At 36.0% G+C, this 18157-nt stretch overlaps 1 protein-coding gene across 1 annotated transcript; it reads right to left on the bottom strand.

Moving 5' to 3' along the window:
• Positions 1-10538: 10538 nt before the first annotated feature.
• Positions 10539-17782, bottom strand: LOC112940716 (uncharacterized). The gene is made up of 2 exons (XM_069293530.1): positions 16186-17782; positions 10539-10833 (listed from the first exon to the last, which is right to left on the bottom strand). The coding sequence occupies exon 1, from the start codon at positions 17780-17782 to the stop codon at positions 16547-16549; it is 1236 nt and encodes a 411-aa protein (XP_069149631.1). The 3' UTR covers positions 10539-10833; positions 16186-16546.
• Between the last annotated feature and the right edge of the window lie 375 nt (positions 17783-18157).

Genomic DNA, 18157 nt, shown 5'->3' with positions numbered 1-18157 from the left:
AATTTTGTAAGTCTGGATTTGTCGGTGCAGTTGTATCAGTAAGTTTCCTGATTTTACTATGTAGATGTGGAGTATGAGAAGATCTGTGAGTTGCAGAAAAGAACGTTTGCAGAATGCTTGGCGTCCTTTTTTGAGGAAGTTAGATCTGAAGGATGAGCTTATGGCGCAGGGGATCACTTTTTAATGTTGCAATTTTGTTTTGAACATTTAATTTGCCGTAAATTCTCACTTTTGTTGGTTTCTCAAGGCATACAAGGACTTGTTAGGTTATGCCAATCTCTTTCAGGTTCCAACCGAGGAAATGATGGTAAAGGTAGACCATGCAGTTTCCATTGTTGGATATGAAAAATCTTTGTAATGATGTAAACCTCGTCTTTGGTACCTACAACAGATCATCTTTCCTTTTATCTTATCTTTAAGAACACTATTCAGTAAAAGTCATTTCCTATTATATGTTGCTCTCTATGTGAGATTAACGAGTGTCTACGAAGCTATCAGTTATAGTCTTATATAATGGTTAAGACTCCTGTTTTTATAGAGTTAGTTGTATTTACTCATTTGGTCTCTTATATATAAGATGTGTGTACACTATTTTTTGGAATTGAGGAAGGTATTAGCATCTTGAAGTAGCTAGGATTGTTTGGCTTCCGTTGGTCGTGGTTTTTCTTTTTGCTAAATATGTCCATTGAATGGGGTATTTCTGGTTTCTTTGAGTTCAAGTTAAAATTCTTGAGATTACATGTGTTGGGTATTTGTATTTTTTAAGCTCCAGTAATTCAATTTCCAGAAAAGTCTAAATAGGGTACTACTGTTCTTTAAAGCTCCAGTTGTCTAAATTTTCTAGCTAAGAGTTATCATCCTCAAGATGTTGTGTTGGAGTAACTGTTGGTCAAGCTTTGTTCCTCTTTTATCTTAAGCGCTTCTATCTAATTTGATAGCATTAGAATTAAAAGGAATTTTTTTCCAGCTAAAATACACAAATTCAATTTAGTATAAGTGGAATTGATCTACAAAAGTGTGGAGAAGTCAGGAGGATTGTATATCGGTTGTTGTGGAGCATGTTAAATAGAAAAAGACCTTGTATGATGTGGAGCGTGTTAAAAAGATAAATGTCCTGGTATGATCACTTGGATTCCTTTTTTACATTGACCTATTCTAGTCATTTTTGCATGTTGGAAAGTATTTGAATATTTGTTTTTGGATTGACATTACAAGTTCCTCTTTTTATTTTGTGGGGGTGGGTGTTCAATTGCACTTGAGTGTTCTTATGCTTAGTACTATCTTATGTGCTTTCTCCTACAATGTTTAGTAATTATTAATCTATGATCACCTTGCAGGATGAGTATTTTATTAGATTGGGAGTGTCGGTTATAGAGTTTGAACTATGTGTAAGAATTTGATGTTCTACGAATAATTATCTCCTCTCACTGTCTCACATGTATGTAATGGAGTTACTGAATATAAGTGGTATATAGGTACTATTCTAAAAAGTGTAGGTGTGAAGTAGTTTTATGTTATGGGTTGTGATGATGAGTCATATGCTTATTTGGTAACTTTTGATTTGGAATTAGTATCTTCGATTCAGTAAAGCTTAAGTTTAGGGAAAAAAAGGAGATACTTTTTCTCAAAACATGGACTAATGAATGTTTTTACTCTGGAAGAAGCACATGATGAAGCATCTCGAAATTTTGATGAAGCACTTGATTCCATGTGTCTAGTGATGGAGCTGTTGAAAAAATTGATTTCAGGGTACATATTGCTCTTTCTTTGTGCAATTACATTGTAGCTCCAGTACTGGAGATTCTGCTTTCTGGATATTATATATATTTAGTCGTTGAAGGTGCAATGAAATTGTGCATGTCCCGAATAAAACTTCTTCATGCTATGAGATGTATGTTGAGTTGTAAGATAGAAGTGATTTTGACGTAGTAGTCCAGTGTTTCTTCCATTTCATAATTATCTCTTGGAAATCTAATGAAAGGACTAGGACCTATTGGATCCATGACATTTTTATTTTTATCTGCTAGGCATCTATGGTGTAATATATTGTCATTCAAAGTCATTGTTGACCTGATAGTTTTGTTTTGACATTTTTACGTTTTTAGTTTTTATGCATCTCTCAAGTGGTATCTTGTCATTTGAAGTCATGTTTTGCTAATCAGGTCCCAAAAGTTTTCTATCATGTGAAATCATAAGTGTAATACTCCATGTATTTAATCACAAACTTTTCTTCAATGAGGTTTGCAACAATATACCATGTATATGAATATGTTCGGTTCGTCAATTTTAAGTTTTGAGAATTTAACAAGATATTTATTACAATACTTTTCTAGCATCACGACTTAAGAATTTTGATTTTAACTTGTAATTTTCTCGCTCACTTATTTCCTGGAAGGGCAGTGCTAAGCTTACTTATCTGCTGAGTCTTCCATAAACAACAGACCCATTGCGATTCCAAAATTTATGGCGTAGGTGGGGTATCAGAGGGAAGAACGTAAGAAGACCTTACCTCTTAAATTGGAGGGACATAGTAGTAGACCTTGGAGGTCACTTCCCACTCTGTTCCCCCCTTTCTTCATTTCCAAGTTGTTCCTCGAATCTGTTCTTTGTTTTTATGTTGAATACATTTATTTGAAGATTATTTTTTATTTCTATATGATCTCACTTTTTTATGACAATGGAAACCCGCAGCCGCTACCCTTTGGGGTGGTCCAGTGGTTTGATCTTGGGACTTCCATGTTGGAGGTCTCAAGTTCGAAACCCCTTGCCAGTGAAAGAAAGGGGTTTTGCTTCTGGGTCGAGCTCGTCGCACCAGGATTGCATAGTGCGGGTTACCTCTCCTATGTGGTTTGCGAGGTTTTGCATAGGAGCAGGGAATTTCACTCTGTGCGCACCCAAATGATCTCACATTGTTTCCCGTTAAGCGTGATATATGCCATTCAATAGATGAATATGTGTGTTGAAGAATCATCAATGTGCTTTTTCGTTCTTAATTTTGCTAGTTGTTTGAGTATGTTACTTATAATGTCGTTTTAGAGATTATTTAGGTTAAGGTGAATTTGAGTAAATTTTTGTGATAATTTATTGAGCTGAATTTACCATTACACAACTTTGTATATGCATAGAAGTGCTAAGAGTGAGAATAAACATGCGATAAAGAAGAGTTTAATAATTTTCTTCTGCTAAATTGATTGAAGCATCCTTAAATTGGAGACTAAGTAAATGCCACATACATGTAAATTATTACAAACATATACTTAGGGTTGGGCGTGATATGGTTTAACCGAAAAAAATGATCGAACTGAAATTTTTTAGTTTCTATTTCAAATTTTAAAATTTAGTTTTTGACTTTAGGTTTATAGCTAGTTTATATTGGTTAATCTAAAACAGAAATTATATATATACTCTTTACACCCTACAATATACAAGCCTTAATTATAGGAGAACATTCCTATATAGCCACAAAAAAATTGCCTAATTACTCTCAATAGTTATAGTTTGTATAATTATAATTTGTAGCTACATATTATATGAAGGTGTGAAGCGAGCGAGACAGGGAGAGAGACGAGAGAAAGGGAAATAAGTGGCAGAAAGTTGAATTTCCTATATATATTAATTAGATAATTGTATATTATACATATGTATTTGAATATGTATATGGAAAGAGAGACTGCAAAAGGCGAGCGAGAGAGGTCATAGATTGGGAGAGATCGTGAATCGTATACGTATATAATTGTATAGCATACATATGCATTTGTATATATGGCAAGAGATATTGGGAGAGGGAGGAGAGAGGCGAGCAAGAGAGAGCAGAGAGTGGGAGAGAAGTGAAATGATATGTATATGTAACGACCTGTTTAGTCGTTTTGAGCAGCAGATTTTACTTCAGGAAAAACAGGCTGAGATGACGGAACCCACGACGGACCGTCATGGGCACGACGGACCGCCGAGGGGTCTCGTTTCAAAACACTTAGAAATTCTGAAATTGGGTATTGAAAATTGACTATCTGAACTTCGTGACGGAATGGCAGGACGGACCGTCACAGAGCCTTCAGTGAAAATTCATTCTCTGAACCTTGTGGTGACCTGCAGGACGGACCATCGCAGGCACGACGGGCCATCGCAGGTTGCGTAATCCCAGTCTGGGTCGGATTTCTTTACACGTTTTAAGGGACGTTTTTGACTATTCCTACTTTAATTATAAAGTTAGTGGGTTAATTCTAATAAGTCTAATTACTTGGAGGTTAAAAGAGGTAACCTTAAGTTAATTAGTGGGTTATTATTGCCATCTTTTATTCTTAATTATATACTAATTAGGGTAAAAGAAAGAGGGTTTGAATAAAGAAAAAGAAAAGAGCAGAAACAGAGAGAAGGAGAATTGATAGAGAGAGACGAACGAAGAGGAAAAACCAAAGGCTTTGGGAAATTCTTGCTTAATCACTAGTATTCGGTGGAGGTAGGTTATGGTTTTCATGCTTTCATAGTAAACTCTTAATAGAGAGTGATATGTATTGATAGTATTGTAAACCCTGCTATGTGCTTAATTGTATGCATGCATGAACGTGATTATATAATTGTGATTATATTAAGCATGATGAAGTTATTGAATCCCAAATCTTGATAAAAACCTAATCTCTTTTTGATGATGATGCCTTGGTAAGGGAGAAGGCTTGATGAACTAAAGTAATGAGATTGATGATGCCTTGGTAAGGGAGAAGGCTTGATGAGTTGATAGAATGAGATTAGGGGATCGAGTGTCACGAACCGACACGTAGAATTAGGGGATCAGGTGTCACGAACCGACACGTAGAATTAGAGGATCGGGTGTCACGAACCGACACGTAGAATTAGGGGATCGGGTGTCACGAACCGACACGTAGAATTAGGTGATCGGGTGTCACGAACCGACACGTAGAATTAGGGGATTGGGTGTCACGAACCGACACGTAGATTTAGGGAATCGGGTGTCACGAACCGACACGTAGATTTAGGGAATCGGAGTGTCATGTACCGACACAAGAGGAATAATGAATATGAGGGAGCGGAGTGTCACGTATTGACACAAGAGAAATAAAGATAATAAATCTTGAAAGATGTTAATATACTCAATCTAATGAATCTAATTCCCAAATGAGTATGGTATTGAGGCTTGAGTCCTCATGTGTGAACTTGACGGTAATTGTTAATGAGATAGTACTTGTTGTTGCTACATGTTGAGTATCATAGTAGATTTTATGATATTACTTGGTATATACTGTTTTCTATTTTGAGTTGGCCGATGATATCTACTCAGTAACCGTGTTTTGTACTGACCCCTACTTTTATTGTTTTCTTCTTGTTATTTGTGGAGTCCAGCAAATGTGCTGTCGTCTTCAACTCAACCGCAATTCTAGCCAGTCTTCGTCACATCGGATCTTCAAGGTGAGCTAATGTTTCTAGCTTGGACTGGATCTTCTTCCTCATATCTTGATGTCTTGAAGTTCCGGCATGGACTAGTTTTTATTTGTTTTAGCTTCTTAGAATACTCTTAGTTTAGTAATTTTATCATAGATGTTCTTGTGGTGATGACTTCCAGATTTTGGGGATAATAATAGTTGTTGAGTTTTTAGAAGTTATTGAAATGTTAATGTTTAGATTGGTTGGTTAGCTCACATAGGAGGGTAAGTGTGGGTGCCAGTCCCGGCCCGGTTTTGGGTCGTGACAGTATATCGGTTAGATAATTGTATATCATAATATGTATTTGTATATTCTGACGAATTATACATATACAAACATGACTAATTATACCAAATCGAAGTTAGCGCATGTAATTAATGTATAACGTTAGTCATGAGTGATAATTATTGCAAAATATAGTTATGATGAGTAATTAAATAGTATAAGTTTTTTTCACCACGTGATTTTCATATAATAATTATATTAAATTAAGCAAAGTTCGAGCCATAGATAATAATAATAGTTATAATACAACAAATTTCTTGATAAGTACACGAGAAAAAAATAGAAAGACCTTACTGGCCTCACCTGATAATCACAAAGAATTAGAATGAAAAAATACGGGAAAAAGTCATAAATCACATACTTTAAGGTAAAATTATCATTTGTCCCTTATAAGTTTATAGTTACAGAAATCCCTTAAACTGATACAATAATATTGGTGTTGATATATTAATCAGATGCACGAGATCTTTAACTTTTTTTGTTCTCACTTAAATATATACTAGATTTGGAAACATGCTTTTATTCGAAAATACTTAATATAAATTTTGTGATGCATATTACATATTTTATCAACTTTAAATCTATGTAATTTACTAAAAAAAAATTCATCCTTTTTAAATAGAATGACTAATTATATAACTGATTGAAGTTTAAAAGACAAAATATATAAATGCTGTAATAGAAAAAGTTTGATACATTAGTTACTGGTTATTTTAAATATGATTAGGGATATTTTTGTAATTCAATTTTCAACTATGGAGCGTACTACTTTTAGTATTATATGATACACTTAGTTCTTAGCACTTAATATAAAATATGATGATAAGATTGTGAATTAGGGGTGTGCACTATTCGGATTAAACCAAATAACCAAATCAAATTTGAAATTTATTTGGATTGGTTTTTTGATTTTTTGGATTAATAAGTTCCGATGCTTGATTTTTTTGTTTGGTTTCAGGTTTCAAAAAAAACTGAATTATATATATATATATATATATATATATATATATATATATCTATACATACATACATACATATATATATATATACATATATGTGTGTGTGTGGGTGGGTGGGTGCGTGCGTATGTGTGTGTGTGCGTGTGCGTGTGTGCGTGCGTGCGTGCGTGCATTCGTGCGTGTGTGTATGCGTGCGTGCGTGCGTGCGTGTGTGTAATAGTTTAGTTTAGAAATAAGTTGTAGTTGATCACTTTTGTCCCTTTTTGGTTATTAGCTTTCATGATGATTATGTTTATATTTTATGTTTGAATTACATCTATAATAGGTATACGCATAAATATTGTGATTTAAGTTTTATTTCTTATTTATATCAGAAAGTATACTTACGCGATTAAATAATTTTTACTTTGCTGATGTGATAAATTATTAATATAATCGAATAACCAAATCGGAAAAAGAGAAACCGAATAGAATAAAATCAAACAAAATCAAATTTATTTTGGATCGGATTGGATTACTCTTTTACAAAATCGAAAATCGAAAAATCCAAGCCGAATAGTGTAAAACCAATCCGAAAAAATGAATGCACACTTGTAATGTGAATGAACAAAATATTCTTTTGCATATTCCAATATGATCCTCATCAAATTTCATTCCTCTATTTCGAATTCATTTTTTAACAAGAAAAGAGACTTTATATCTAATTAATTCTATAACTTCATTTTAAAGGTTGTGAATATAATTGTTTTAGAGTTTTTGCGAGTGATTTAGAGTGAAAAAGTACTTTTTTCAAATTATCTCAATTTTCATGGCCAAACTCCCTTACACATAAAATCTATTTGCAAGAGCATGCATTGCTCCACACAAACACATCAAAAATAGCGTTAACCCTAGTTTCATCAAAACAGAGATCATGATACAAAAACAAACTGAGAAAAGATCATGTTTTTCATCCTTGTATATTAACTCTAAACAAAATAAAAACTAAAAACAAATGTCCTCCCGCCAATCAATTCATCAGAAAAAAATAATAAAACTTCATCCAAATCTCAAGTGTGTTTAGTTTTTTCATTTTTTTTCAAAAAAATAGCAACGCTCGAAATATAAAAAAGTAATGTCAGAGAGTAAAAAATATTACCGCAATCCAATAAATATTGCAACACATAGAAATCTACAATCAAGATCGGAGGGTGATAAAGAAAAGTAGCTTAACAAAGAAGAAAATGATCCTGAGCTTAACCCTCCAATAGCGGCTTTTGCTTCCTCAAATATATTTGGCACTAAGTAACTAAAGAGTCAAAGTAGGATATGGGTTAATTCTTTTGTCTTTTGTGAGACTATTTGAGAAAATGACTAAATTGTACTTAATTTACTAGTAATGTTTTCTTTTGGTCTTGTTAATATATTTTTGGATTAACTTCAATTGCATATAATAAACTAGTAAATTTACCCATGCCTCATGCGGGATTTCAATATTGTAGAGTTATAAGATAATATTCAACCTATTAGTTATTAAATTTAAACATTATATTATTTTACATACAAAATTAGGTAGTGACAAACGATAATAATGTAAAGGAGAATGATAATTATATCATCTTATCGTTTATCCTTCAATTAATCATCTTTAACTTGAAAATATCATATATCCTTTTGATTCCAGGAAGTATTACTCTTTCATATTCTTGGGGAATCAAATGATAAATAAATAATTGTTGGTGAAGGGATAAATAAATTTTAAAAGGCTGAAAAAAGTGAACAAATTTCTAATTCTAATATGTAGAAAGTTCAGCCCTATCTTTTGCATTACATATATCATTTAAAAGTTCCCCATTCAAATATATCATAAATAATTATTTAATGGAAAATTAAAGGAAAATATATTATATTGAACAATAGTTGAACTTATTAATTATATGCTTGAAAGGAAAAAATCAACATACTAGAGTGATCGAGTTTAATCTGAAACTATACATTGATTCCAATCGCAGTGTCGAGAAACACATCTTTTACTTTAAGAAAAGTATTTACAACTTGCATTAAACTTGAGAATCTATCCTTACTACATATTGAATACGAACAATTAATTTTAGTGTATAGTTATCTATGTCTTAGTGCAGAAGAAGAAGAAGAAGGAGAAGTTCAGAATTTTCGCTGTTTGAAAAAGAGAGGACATCCATTAATTTATAGACAACAAAGGGTAGAGCGAAAGAAATGTTTATAGTACCTTATCTAAAAGTTCACAAATCTTTAAAAAAGTTACAACCCTACGGGAAGTAACTATCTTTCATAAAAGTCAAAACTTCTCTTGAAACTCACAACTTTTCATAGAAGTCGCAACTCTTCAAAAAAGTCACAACTTTTCGTAAAAGTAAAATGTTTTCATTGAAAGGGAAGGCTAGTTTTGGAAATAAATAAATTAAACGGAAATCATGGTTTGTGGTTGTGCTACGTAGACGGGCCTAGATTTCTCTTTTATACATATACTAGTTTTCGATAACGTGTGTTGCACGTTTGCCCCTTTTAATAAGTACAAGATTTCTACATAATTAAAAATATGTGTGTTTTCACGCTACATAGTATAAATAATTGAAAATTATTTAAATACAATTACAATATGTATAAATAATTATTCATAAAATTAAGTAATAAAAAGAGAAAGAGTATAACACTAAATTAAAACTTAAAAAATTGACAATCATATAAAATATCAAATAGTTTTATGAAATTCTATCATTTTGTTACATAGATTTCACATGAACTATTATTAGAAAAATGTCATATAATGTTTGAAGAGACACTATATAAAAATTTATCAATATCTATTATATTTTTTTACATTATTATAGCATCTCAATAAATTATACAACTACAGATGTACATTATGTTCATCCCAAATAAATTCGAAAACTAGATTAAAAACAATAAAATGGCTAATGAATTCTGCAAGTTTTAATTAATAAAATTTCAAGGGAGAAGAATTCTAGTTAAAAGAATGGAGGAACTTCCTCAAGATTAAAATCTCAATATCTTTCTTGTTGCATATGTTATGAACAATAACACCCATCATCAACAATTATACATTAGAATAACTAAGTGTATGCATTAACATAAAGTGACTTTTATGAGCAAACACCCACCAATAATCATCCATCAACAATTATACATTGGAATAACAAAGTGTGCGCATATATAAAGTGATAATGAAAACAACTTTTTGATATAGAAAATTATAAGTCAGGAATTGCAAAGTCATTTAAAAAATGATGATATACAAAAAATTTAGTTATGAGAATCAGATTGGTTAAAGTTAGGATATGTAGTGTTTTTGACTAAAATCTAAATATATGTGACATAAATTAACATGCCTAGTAATTCAAAGGACATTTTGTTGTTAAATGTTTACGGATATTTTAGTTTAATGGATTAATACCTTAATATTATTATTTAATATTTTATTAATTAATTTTTTTAAAAAATAACACTTACTCTACCAAACTCCGTTTTAGAATTCTCTAAATTAATTCTATATAGAAATATAATGAATTAATACCATATATTAATTATTTTTAATATTTTATTAATTATCATTTTAAATAATATTTATATTTAGTAAAGGTTAAAATTATCCAACTTCGAAGTTAAGATCTTTTCGCCTTATAATAATATATGATAAGATAAGATTAGTGATTAGTTTACAATAAATGTAGTCATATAATTAAAAAACGTTGGAAAGATACATTGACTTTGTCACGACCCAAAATCACGAGTCGTGATGGCACCTATATTCCCAACCAATAGGTAAGCCAACCAACATATTTTAACAAACTTAACTAACAAGAAGTGAAAAGACAAAAATTTCCAAATCTCCAACACTGAGTTCTTATAAGTACGAATGCGGAAAACTGAAAAAAAATACTACCCAAGAAATGGTGTCATGAGTACAAGAGCTTCTAAAATACGATGCAAGTCTGAAACCAAAAAGGCAAATCTAACATAAGGGATATCCTGTCTGAATACTGAATAACAGAATAAGTAAAAGATAGAGGGAGGTGTGGGCCACGGAACAGCCAAGCAGCTCACCACAACTCCAAGACACTCCAAACTCGGACTCAAACTGCTCCTCGAGATGTGCTCCTACTTGGAATCGAATCTGCACCACAAAGAGTGCAACAAGTGTAGTATGAGTACGAAACCACGTGTACTCAGTATGTCTCATTGACCGACCACGAAGAAGTAGTGACGGGAGTTATATAAGAAAATAATTTCTTAGATTGTACAAGTATATATATATATATATATATATATATATATTACACTTACTACTTAAGTTTCATCAATAAAGGAAATCAACATTTAATATTTTCCAAACACCAAACGAAACCTATAGTCATCAAGAAAGAATGATGGGATGAAATGCAATGCAATATGATGCCATCTAATGATATGTCTCAGAATACCCAGTACTCACTCAACCGTATATACATGATACTCCTCGGAAATACATCGAGAGTTCATGACCCATGGGGGACTCGCGAGGTCCATATACCGACACGGACGATCTCCACGTGTCTGTGCGGACGATCTCAACACACTGTCATAATATCAAACAATTTTCGCACGGACGGTCTCCACGTGCCCAAATTACAATCTTAACATCTCACCATCCCCAGCACGGACGATCTCCACGTGCCCAACTTATACTCAGTCTCATGTCTATGCATGTGCACAATATTATTTCAATAAAGGGGATGATGATGCATCTCAATCAATCAATATGAACATAATACATAACCACCTCAATTATCACAACTATACGGGTGAATTAAATAAAACACAATCACACAAGGAATCCAAATCAATAATATATCAGCTAATGCCCATCTGCTTTGGCATTCTCAAATTCTAATCCACATTCTATAATAGAAATTTTCCTTTTTATAACACCGGTACTCGTACCAATGCCCGTCACACCATTGATACAAGACCACCATCTTTCCCCCTTACCCCTTGTCTATTTTCATTTTTTTAATCTTTAATTAGGAAAACGTCCTTCAACAAGTCTAAAAAGTCTTAACATACCTCAAGTGCAAAATTCGTGTCACGAATCTTCAAGATAGTTCCTTCCCTTTTTGCAAAGTTTTGTAATGTTCACGATCTACCAATGATGCAATATTCATAAATAAGCGAGTTTGTAGACATTCATATTATTATATATATATCATAGACCCTAAACTCATTCATATCTCTAATCAAGCGTCAAATCTTGGTATAATTTATATGCCAATTCGTCAAATTTCAAGCCAAGAACTTAACCTTAACCTCTCCAAATACCCTAGATTCAATGCTAAATCATATAATATACACCCAATAATTAATTTCCTATCTCAATATATCAAAAACTAGTATCATAATTTGATAAAATAAATACAAATAAGAATTAATAAAGAAAATCAAGGAAAACGATAATGCAGACCACGTTCTTTTTTTTCGTTATCTTCAAATGGTACTGTCAAATGTCTAACTTGTAAAGGAATATGCATATAAGTGCATGATAACCAATTGTATCCAATGATTAAGCAATCATTGGCCGCCATTATCAAATAAATCCTATGCCAAATTATAGTTTAAAAAAAAACATTATAGTGACTATACATTACACTTTAATCCCCTCAAAATCTTATTTTATTATATTAATGCAAGTGTACCATACAATTACACATAAACCTTTACAAATTTGGATTGATTTACCTGGAGATTAATGTTCTCCGCAGCCGTTGGTCCCTCTCGTCTCCAGGTAGTTTCTAACCTTTATATTTTTTTGTTCTTCTTCTAAAATAACCTAACTGATTTGTTTTAATTATATAGTCAAATGGTAAGGGTTATTAAAAAAGAGAATTTGACCCAATTATTATTCAAGTATATTAATTATAATATAGATATATGTATCAACTAAGTACTCCTAGTTATCAAATAGTTTAAAATACCTCTTAAATTTTCAAAAGGAGTCGAACTAGTCCTAGTTCTCAAAACGACCTAGCGGGTCGTTACATCACCTACCACTAAAACAAACGTTCGTCCTCGAACGGAAAAGAAAAGAGCTAACCTGAACGCTCAAAAAGATGAGGATATTTACTCCTCATGTCTGCCTCTGTCTCCCATGTAGCCTCCTCCACTGGACGATGCTTCCACTGAACCTTTACCGAAGCAATCTCCTTGGACCATAGCTTCCGAATTTTCCTATCCAAAATGGTGATCGGCTCCTCCTCAAAAGTCAAATTCTGATCAAGTAACACCGAATCCCATTGAATCACATGATCACCACCCTGATGATACTTCTTAAGCATTGAAATATGAAATACAGGATGGACACCTGACAACCCAGGTGGCAAAGCCAACTGATATGCCACCTCACCAATACGCTCCACAACCTCGAAAGGACCAATGTACCTTGGACTCAACTTGCCCTTCTTTCCAAATCTCATAACACCCTTCATGGGTGAAACCTTAAGTAAAACCCTTTCTCCAACCATAAACTCCAAATCACGAACCTTCCTATCTGCGTAACTCTTTTGCCTGCTCTGAGCCATGAGAAGTCTATCTTGGATCAACTTAACCTTGTCCAAGGACTCCCTTAACAAATCTGTACCCCATGGTCTAACCTCAAATGCGTCAAACCAACCAATTGGAGATCGACATCTCCTACCATACAAAGCCTCAAATGGTGCCATCTCAATGCTCGAATGATAACTATTATTGTAAGCAAACTCCGCTAATGGCAAGAATTGATCCCACTGACCACCAAAGTCAATCACACACGCCCGCAACATGTCCTCAAGAACCTGAATAGTCCGCTCAGGCTGACCATCAGTCTGAGGGTGAAAGGCTGTACTAAGATCCACCCGAGTGCCCAACTCTTTCTGCATAGACCGCCAGAAATGAGATGTAAATTGGGTGCCACGATCCGAAATAATAGATATAGGAACCCCATGCAACCGAACTATCTCCCGAATATAAATCTTGGCTAACCTTTCTGAGTTATAGGTAGTCTGAACTGGTACAAAGTGTGCAGACTTAGTCAGTCGATCCACAATGACCCATATAGCATCAAACTTACCCAAGGTACGTGGCAACCCTACCACAAAGTCCATAGCAATTCGCTCCCACTTCCACTCAGGTATGGGCATCCTCTGAGTCATACCTCCAGGCTTTTGGTGTTCATACTTCACTTGCTGACAATTTAAACATCGAGATACAAAATCTACTATGTCCCTCTTCATACGGCACCACCAATAGTGTTGCTTCAAGTCACGATACATTTTAGTAGCCCCCGGATGAATGGAGTACCTCGAACTATGAGCCTCCTCCATGATCAATCTAGTCAAATCACCTGTACGAGGAACACCTATACGACCTTTAATCCTCAAGACTCCCTCACTATCAAGAATTGCAGCCTTGGCTTCTCCTTTTAAAACCTTGTCCCTAATCTTACATAAATCACCATCATCAAACTGTTGAGCCCGAATCTGCTCCAACAAGGATGACCTAGCCTCCATATAAGCCAACACCTTACCAGATTCCGAAATATCAAGTCTCACAAAGCTATTGGCCAGGGATTGGACATCCCTAGCTAAGGGACGCTCGCCAAATTGTAACATGGCTAGGCTACCCATACTCACCGCCTTCCGACTCAAGGCATCTGCTACAACATTTGCTTTGCCCGGGTGATAAAGAATAGTCATATCGTAGTCTTTGAGCAACTCCAACCATCTCCTCTGCCTCAAATTTAGATCCCTCTGATTGAATATATACTGGAGACTACGATGATCCGTGAACACCTCACAATGCACACCATATAGATAATGCCTCCAAATCTTTAATGCAAACACCACAGCCGCCAACTCTAAATCATGAATAGGGTAGTTCTTCTCATGAACCTTTAACTGCCTCGAAGCATAAGCTATCACCCTTCCCTTCTGCATCAACACACAACCAAGACCAACCCGAGAAGCATCACAATATACGACAAAACCCTCTCCCTCCACGGGTAGGGTTAAAATTGGAGCAGTAGTCAATAAAGTTTTGAGCTTTTGGAAACTAACCTCACATTCGTCAGACCACCGAAAAGTCACCTCCTTTTGTGTCAATCTAGTTAATCGAGATGCAATGGATGAGAAACCCTCAACAAACCGTCGATAATAACCTGCAAGGCCCAAGAAACTCCGAATCTCAGTAACTGAAGTAGGTCTGACCCAATCTCTAACCGCCTCAATCTTCTTAGGATCCACCATGATACCCTCCTTGGACACTACATGTCCCAAGAATGCTACCGAACTAAGCCAAAACTCACACTTTGAAAACTTTGCATAAAGCTTCTTCTCCTTTAGAATCCCAAGAACAATCCTCAAATGATGCTCGTGTTCCTCCTTACTGCGTGAGTATATCAATATATCATCTATGAAGACAATAACAAAGGAATCAAAATATGGTCTGAACACTCCATTCATCAAGTCCATAAAAGCTGCTGGGGCATTAGTCAATCCGAAAGACATCACCAAAAACTCGTAATGACCATAACGTGTTCGAAAAGCCGTCTTAGGGATATCTTCCGCCCTAACCTTCAGCTGATGATAGCCCGATCTCAAGTCAATTTTGGAGAAAACTGAAGCACCCTGTAATTGATCAAATAAATCATCAATACGAGGTATCGGATACTTATTTCTAATGGTTACCTTGTTCAACTGTCGATAGTCAATACACATACGCATAGATCCATCCTTTTTCTTCACAAATAATACTGGAGCACCCCAAGGAGATACACTTGGTCTAATAAAACCTTTGCTCAACAAATCCTGCAATTGCTCCTTCAACTCTTTCAATTCAGCCGGTGCCATACGATAAGGAGGAATAGAAATAGGCCGAGTGCCTGGCTCCACATCGATACAAAAATCAATATCACGATCTGGTGGAAGACCTGACAAATCGGTCGGGAATACCTCTGAAAATTCACTCACCACTGGAATAGACTCAAGCATAGGAGTCTCAATACTAGTATCTCGAATATGGGCCAAGTAAGCCAAACATCCTCTCTGTACCAACTGACGAGCCTTAAGGAATGATATCACACCCTTAGAAGGATGACTAAGAGTACCTCTCCATTCTACTATAGGAATTCCAGGCATAGCTAAAGTGATGGTCTTGGCATGACAATTTAAAATTGCGTGGTAAGAAGATAACCAATCCATACCAAGAATCACATCAAAATCTATCATTTCTAAGACCTTTAGATCTGCATGAGTGTCATACCCCATCAAAGTAACAGTACATAAACGATACACTTGATCTACAACTACAGAATCCCCGACAGGAGTAGAAACACGTATCGGCAAATCAAGAGACTCACACAATATATCCAGACTAGGAGCAAAATATGTGGACACATAAGAATAAGTAGAGCCTGGATCAAATAATACAGTAGCTGGTCGATGACAAACCGGAATAATACCTGTGATAACAGCGTCTGAGGCTTCAGCCTCTGGCCTACCTGGAAAAGCATAACAGTGAGAACGACTTCCATCAGATTGTGGACCTCCACGACCACCACCTCGACCAGAAGGAGAACCACCTCTACCTGAATGAGAACCACCTCTACCATTCTGTGCACCACCCCTAGCTGGAGGTTTTGCAGCCCTGGAAGTCGAAACCTGAGAACCCTGATGTAAGCCACCACGTCTGGTCCTAGGGCAGTCTCTCACAAAGTGTCCCATATCACCACACTCAAAGCAACCCCTACGAGACGCCGGCTGATGAGAGGAACCGGAATGTCCAGAATGCCCTCCACGAACTACAGGTCTAGAAGATGAACCCTACGAAGTATGTACCGAGCTCGAAGAGTTATGCCCAGCGTAACCAGCCTCAGACGCTGGTATGGCAGCATGAATGGGTCTGCTAGACTGAGGGTGATAACCTCTGCCCGAGTAACCCCGACTCCTAGACGGAGCACCACCATAATCACCTGAATAACGAGTCCTCTTGCCCTCTCGCTGCTCAAATCCCTCACGTCGAATCATCTCCAACTCCTTAGCAGCATCTACCACTTTCTGGAATGGAACACCAGAAGCAGCAACCTGAGACACTCCTAGACGAATTGGAATAATCAGCCCCTTAACAAACCTCCTCACTCTCTCAGCCTCTGTGGGAAGTATCATCGAAGCATGCCTAGCCAAGGCATGGAATTTACCCTCATACTCTGCAACTGACATACCATTTTGCTGCAAACCCTCAAACTCGGCCCTCTTGCGCTCCCTCTCACTGCGTGGAACAAATTTGGATAGAAATACCTGAGTAAACTCAGTCCAGGATAGTGGATGAGATCCGGCTGGCCTACTACTAATATAATCCCTCCACCACTGCTTAGCAGAGCCAGTCATCTGAAACGCTGTGTAGTCAACTCCATGAGACTCCACTAATCCAAGATTATGCAACCTCTCATGACAACTAACTATAAACTCATAAGCATCCTCAGCTAAGTCACCAGTATAAGTAGGAGGATTCATTAGTCTGAACCTCCCAAACATCTTTTGCTCATCAATAGTCATAGAAGGCCTGTTCACCAAATGTGATGTCATATCTGGAAACTCCATACTATCCAAACGAGGAGCTACAGCGGCAGATGGCTGAGTCCTGGGAGTCTGAGAATCTGGAGCAACTATCGGATCTGGAGTTTGACCTCCAACACGGGTCTGTGAGCCATCAGAAGTGACAGGAAAGGCTCCTGCCTGGGCCATCCCCTCTAGGATTCCTAACATACGAGCCAGGGTATCTTGAAGCACTGGGGGAACAATAGTACTGGTTGGAGCGTGAGCTGGCCCATCCCCCTCGACACGATCTTGCACATCCCCATGAATAACCTCTGCATCAGGAGGTACGGCCCTATCACGACCCTGGGTAGCTACTGGTACTTGAACATCCACAGGTGCTGCAACACGGCCCCTACCCCGACCTCGAGCTCGTCCCCTCCCTCTACCTCGGATAGGGTTCCCAGAAGCAGGCGCAGGATTAGGATCCTGACCACCACTTGTCGACGTACGATTCCTCGCCATCTGAGAGAGAATGAGATATCAAGATTAGAACTTCTACAAGGTCAAGTGTGCACGATAAGGAATAAAAGAACAGAATATTTCCTAAATGTCCTATAGCCTCTCGAAGATAGGTATGGACGTCTTCATACCGATCCGCAAGACTCTACTAGACATTGCTCTTGTACTCTTGAGACCGATGAACCTAGAGCTCTGATACCAAATTTGTCACGACCCAAAATCACGAGTCGTGATGGCACCTATATTCCCAACCAATAGGTAAGCCAACCAACATATTTTAACAAACTTAACTAACAAGAAGTGAAAAGACAAAAATTTCCAAATCTCCAACACTGAGTTCTTATAAGTACGAATGCGGAAAACTGAAAAAAAAATACT

Source organism: Solanum lycopersicum, chromosome 1 (genome assembly GCF_036512215.1).
Source record: "Solanum lycopersicum chromosome 1, SLM_r2.1".
NCBI classification, from domain to species: Eukaryota; Viridiplantae; Streptophyta; class Magnoliopsida; order Solanales; family Solanaceae; genus Solanum; species Solanum lycopersicum.
Note: the sequence above shows the minus strand (reverse complement) of the source record. Positions and strands in the feature narration are given on the sequence as shown.